General features: G+C 41.3%; 1 protein-coding gene across 13 annotated transcripts in view; it reads right to left on the minus strand.

The window, feature by feature from the left end:
• Positions 1-6,000, minus strand: part of LOC112244788 (calcium-dependent secretion activator 1) — a 150,184-nt gene that overhangs the window by 32,043 nt on the left and 112,141 nt on the right. For 8 of the 13 annotated variants that reach the window (XM_024412583.2, XM_042299180.1, XM_024412580.2 and 5 more), the window contains exons 12-13: positions 5,974-5,985; positions 523-659 (exon numbers count right to left, since the gene is read on the minus strand). In XM_024412583.2, the coding sequence (XP_024268351.1) occupies positions 523-659; positions 5,974-5,985 (149 nt within the window). The remainder of the gene's footprint in view (positions 1-522; positions 660-5,973; positions 5,986-6,000) is intronic. The other 5 variants (XM_024412584.2, XM_024412582.2, XM_024412579.2 and 2 more) reach the window with 1 other exon arrangement.

Genomic DNA, 6,000 nt, shown 5'->3' on the forward strand with positions numbered 1-6,000 from the left:
ACACCTCAAGCACTGCAGTGCCTAAGACCGCTGTGCCACTCGGGAGGCCCAGAGATGGTGTTTAACAGTTTAGACTAGAACACCTGGCCTGTGCTGAACCATCCCTACACATAACATCAGAGATGGTGTTTAACAGTTTAAACTAGAACACCTGGCCTGTGCTGAACCATCCCTACACATAACATCAGAGATGGTGTTTAACAGTTTAGACTAGAACACCTGGCCCGGGCTGAACCATCCCTACACATAACATCAGAGATGGTGTTTAACAGTTTAGACTAGAACACCTGGCCCGGGCTGAACCATCCCTACACACAACATCAGTGCTTTTTTTAAGAGGTTAGCAACATGATCTCAATCACAAACAAACCCCTTTCCCTGACTGAACCATGACCTAAGTCACATTAACAATGTACCTTGCTCCAAAAAATGTCAGCATTTTGATAAAAAGTATATTTTTAGTGCCCAGGACTGTATTTATTCTCATTCCACCGTACTGTGGGTTTGGAGAATGCCACTCACCAGGCAGCAGAAGGTGTCATTGAGCCTGTGGTCCAACGTGAGCCTCTGGACGATCTCGAACAGGGAGGCGTGGTCAAAGCTACAGGGGTTAGCCGAGATAAACTCATCCATGCCGTGTTTCTGAGCTCTGTCTGCGTCTGTGTCCAACCAGCACAGGGAAAAGGACAGGATTCAGAGGAAGAGGGTGTCAGTAAGGCACAGAGAAATAGTACAGCATCTCTCTCTACCTCAACACAACACTGGGCCTGTCTGGCTAAAACTACTGTTAGGGCAAATTATAAACACTTACAGCTTTACATTGTCAACTTGCATCATATCAGACAGAGTCAATAGAGCTGATCGGGATTGTGGAATAAGGAGCTACTGATGTGAATCTATAGCTGAGCTCAATGGGACCAGTGCTTTGTCGTACCGTAGTATGTAGATGCTGGCATGCAGCTTTTTTTTTTCAATGGCTACCATTTTAGGCATATTAAATTCAAAACATGTATTAAGAAAGTGGTGGGTTAAATTGAATAGGATGCTAATCTCATTCGTAATATGTATTCAATAGATTCTGCCATTCGCGATTGATTGGTCAATGTCACTAGGTTCCTGACAAATGATGGGTCATGTGCTGAAAAACAAAACAGAGTACAGGGTGATTTTGAAAAAAATATTAGGCTGAGTAAATAGCTCTTTTAAAAACTGTAAGAGTTAAGTGTTTTCTATTCTATAGAATACATCTATTTTTATAGCGGACACAAGCTTCTAGGGAGCTGCTTATCTGCATCCAAATGCATTCTGGGAGCAGGTCAAGTAATGAGTGCCCATGTTTTTTTAAATAGATTTTGACGGTATTTGATTAGTGTTGTATGATTGTTCAATAGATCTAAACGGCAGTGTATATGTTGAGGACAGAGAACAATAGGAAAATACAGGAGACATGTATTCATGTATTACCATCTTCTGAAACAAAAATATGTATTCTGTCTGTCATGACAGTAGTGGTGGCATAATTTGAATAACCAGAATACTCTCATCTAACAAAAACATTGATGAGAAGCCTAAAAGCAGAATATAACCAGTACCTGATAAAAAAACATTGATATTCCCACATTTTCTTCCCATTTCTGCACTACATGCTGTATATAGTCAGATCTCAAACTATCAGTGATGAGATGACATGAAAAGGGGGACTCAACATCATGTGCAAGTGACGCACGCGTTCCTACGTCATACATCCGTGTTCATGTCCCTAGCCCTGTACTGAATAGGCTTGATGATTATATCATCAAATTCATGAAAATGTGGTCATATACAGTACCAGTCCAAAGTTTGGACACGCCTACTTATTCCTGGGTTTTGCTTTATTTTGCACTATTTTCTACATTGTAGAATAATAGTGAAGACATCACAACTATGAAATAACACACATGGAATCATGTAGCAACCAAAAAAGCGTTAAACAAATCAAAATATATTTTATACTTGAGATTCTTCAAAGTAGCCACCCTTTGCCTCATTGACAGCTTTGCACACTCTTGGCATTCTCTCAACCAGCTTCATGAGGTAGTCACCTGGAATCCATTTCAATTAACAGGTGTGTCTTGTTAAAAGTCAATTTGTGGAATTTCTTTCTTTCTTTTGTTTTTGAGCCAATCAGATTGTGATGTGACAAGGTAGGGGCGGTATACAGAAGATAGCCCTATTTGGTAAAATACCAAGTCCATATTATGGCATGAACAGCTCAAATAAGCAAAGAGAAACGACAGTCCATCATTACTTTAAGACCTGAAGGTCAGTCAATGTGGAACATTTCAAGAACTTTTAAAGTTTTTTCAAGTGCAGTCACAAAAACCATCAAGTGCTATGATGAAACTGGCTCTCATGAGGACTGCCACAGAAAAGGTAGACCCAGAGTTACCTCTGCTGCAGTGGATAAGTTCATTAGATTTACCAGCCTCAGAAATGGCAGCCCAAATAAATGCTTCACAGAGTAACAGACACATCTCAACATCAACTGTTCAGAGGAGACTGTGTGAATCAGGCCTTCATGGTCAAATTGCTGCAAACAAACAACTACTAAAGGACACCAATAATGAGAAGAGACTTGCTTGGGCCAAGAAACACAAGCAATGGACATTAGACAGGTGGAAATTTGTCCTTTGGTCTGATGAGTCCAAATTTGAGATTTTTGGTTCCAACCTCCGTGTCGTTGTGAGACGCAGAATAGGTGAACGGATGATTTCCACATGTGTAGTTCCCACAGTGAAGCATGGAGGAGGAGGTGTGATGGTGGTGTTGGGGGGGTTGCTGGTGACGCTGTCTGTAATTTATTTATAATTCAAGGCACACTTAACCAGCATGGCCACCACAGCATTCTGCAGCGATACGCCATCCCCTCTGGTTTGTGAGTAGTGGGACAATCATTTGTTTTTCAACAGGACAATGACCCAACACACCTCCAGGCTGTGTAAGGGCTATTTGACCAAGAAGGAGAGTGATGGAGTGCTGAATCAGATGACCTGGCATCCACAATCACCCAACCTCAACCCAATTGAGATGGTTTGGGATGAGTTGGACCGCAGAGCGAAGGAAAGCAGCCAACAAGTGCTCAGCATAATTGGGAACTCGTTCAAGACTGTCGGAAAAGCATTCCAGGTGAAGCTGGTTGAGAGAATGCCAAGAGTGTGCCAAGCTGTCATCAAGGCAAAGGGTGGCTACTTTGAAGAATCTCAAAACTAAAATATATTTTGATTGGTTTTACACTTTTTTGATTCTATATGTGTTATTTCATAGTGTTGATGTCTTCAATATTATTCTACAATGTAGAAAATTGTAAAAATATAGAAAAACCATTGAATGAGTAGTTTTGTCCAAACTTTTGACTGGTACGATATAAAATTATATTTGTATTTGTGAAGGAATTTACTTCTACCAGATGTCTTTCGTTATGTTTTTGCCCATTCAACACCATTCAAAAAGCCTACAAATGTTCAAAAACTACAAGGCAACTTGCAGCATCGCTTGCATAGCATATAGAGAAATGAAGGAGGTGTTGATGTTCCTCCTCAGCGTCGGTGAGTGACAGGTGTCATGTCCAATCGCATGACACGGAAAAAAGTGAGGATAATGTGAGGGTGGTGGGGCAGGTGGATAAGGGGGTAGGCTGGGCTTGGCTGGGGGTGGGGGTTCTATAGCAACACTAACTTTGAACTCAACTGATATCTGTCCGCCCCATGTTCAGAGTCAGGGATAGATAAAGGGGAGATGGAGGGCCACGGATGAGGGTAGGACAGCTGTACGTTCAATGGTACTTGTTAAAGGGTTCTAGAGTGTAAAATTAGGAGGTGTTTTGTTTCTTAATCGTCCAAACGAGTGGACTAGACCAACAGACTATGTATCCCTGGTTTTGCTAGGCACTGACAAAAAAGGCCCTACCAGAAGTTAAAAGGGAGAGAGGGGTGAACTAAGGCTAAGACAGAGGGGTAAGCATAGGTTAAGAGAGAGATGAGAGGGGTGAGACAGGGAAGAAATTATAGATATGATGGAAAAATGAAAGTTGTAGGGGGAGACAGAGTTCAAAAGTGAGGGTGTGAGAATGAGATGAAAAGGAAACAAAGGGTGAACACAGAAAGAGAGAGAGAAAGGGGGGGGAGAGAGAGATAAATAGACGAGGGAGATACAGACAGTGCCAGGAAAGTGGGGAAGCGATAGCGGACGGGGTGGGATAGTTACGGGGGCAGTAGGGAAGGGTGGGGGTGAGAGAAAGTGTGCGATAGGGGCAGAGTGATGGTGCACGATGTGTGATAGAAAGTGCTTGAAGGTAGGCGGGAGGAAAGGGGGTGGGGAATATCTCTTCTGGTTGTTTTAAATGAGGAAATGGAGTTTGATTTTGGAATAACAGACTGAATGGACTATGGGGTCACATGATCATATTTAGTGAGTTCTTGTCGATGGTGACGTCATCATCTAAAGGCAAGATGATTGGTTAAAAAGATTTGATTGTTTTTCCATTAATATATTGGGGAATACAGTAATTAATAAACAAAACATGCTGTAGAACAGTGACTTTTCATTGTGCTTTCAAAAATGTTTCAAAATGTTATGTCATGCATCTGAAGGTTCCATTTTCAATGTTTGGATAAAACATTTTGGGCATTCCTCTTTCTCTTAGCATTTGCAAGTTGACAATACTTGAGTGTGTTGCAGTGTATTTATTCATGACATCTACAGAGCACAACTAACAGGCATACCAACTACTGGAGTATCTCTAACAGGGTAGCAATACAATTTGGTGCAAGTACATCGGTTTATAGCATGAAGCCGACAGAGGCAAAACTACATGTAGATCATTCTCTGGGAGATGGCAAAGGGGGAAATAAAAATTCCTGTAATTCCATCAACGCAATAATGGACACATGACAAAAGTGTTCACCTGTTCAGGCAATCAAAGGGCAATCAAAAGAAACCAAAATGAGACCTGTTCCCTCCTAGAGGTGCTACTATGGGGGGCTAGCTGCTGTCTACAGGCCCATGTAGTAAGAGTGTTCTTCCAGAGTATTGTATGGTAAGGAGCGGTGCCAATGGCTACTCCTTGTCATCTGCATTCAGAATACTCCACGTACATATTTGCCAACTCTCGTGAACAGAGGACAAAAGAAAAGAACCAAAAGCAATTGAGCCATGGCCACTGAGGAGTATTTGTCTCCACAGATTATTGGGGTGATTTCCCAGGGGGTGCTGTAGCACCCTCAGCACCCCTACTTCCCACGGCTATGAATTGAGTCCTCGGAAGTAAAGCATGTTACCCTGCTAAAAGGGTTCAAATGTCACAGCTTTCCAACTGCTCTACTCTTTGAAAAATGTATTAAACAATATGGAAATATTCAATCATTTGTAAGCAATGTAAAGAATTGTAGGACAAAAAAAAAAAAGCTTGATTATAAGCTCAGAAGTTCCCTTAGGGGGAAACTTTTTTACTGTCCTCTACTGCTATCTAAAATAGAATTTCCATAACTGTTGATGGATTCACAACTAGATTTCCTACAGCAGTCATTTACTGTATTTTATTTTCTGATGGCATCATGTCACATTTGGCCATCTCTCTGCTTTACTCTGAGGGGTCCTTGGACACCAATAAGATTAAGGAGAGAAGGCAATTATGCAACAAAAAAAAAACATAATAATAACCAGAATATAAACTACAATAATTACTGAGCCAAATGATAAGTCTAAGAATTAAATACATGCATCCTAAACCGTCAAGAATGGAAGCTTATGGCTACTTCAAATCTCAGATTGAGGAGAAATCAAACATAAAAAATAAGTTTTCTACTGTCTAAAGACATGAAGCGAGGAGACTTAAGAGGAGGAAGTGGATAGGGAAAGAGGAGAGAAAGCACGTAGCATTTGTCAGATAATCGTTGGGGATTATCTGAGCTGTGCCGGCTACAGGGAAGCACTTACCCTTAAGTCCAGCTAGAAGACAGCGGG

The sequence above is a fragment of the Oncorhynchus tshawytscha genome, linkage group LG02 (genome assembly GCF_018296145.1).
Source record: "Oncorhynchus tshawytscha isolate Ot180627B linkage group LG02, Otsh_v2.0, whole genome shotgun sequence".
Taxonomy (NCBI): Eukaryota; Metazoa; Chordata; class Actinopteri; order Salmoniformes; family Salmonidae; genus Oncorhynchus; species Oncorhynchus tshawytscha.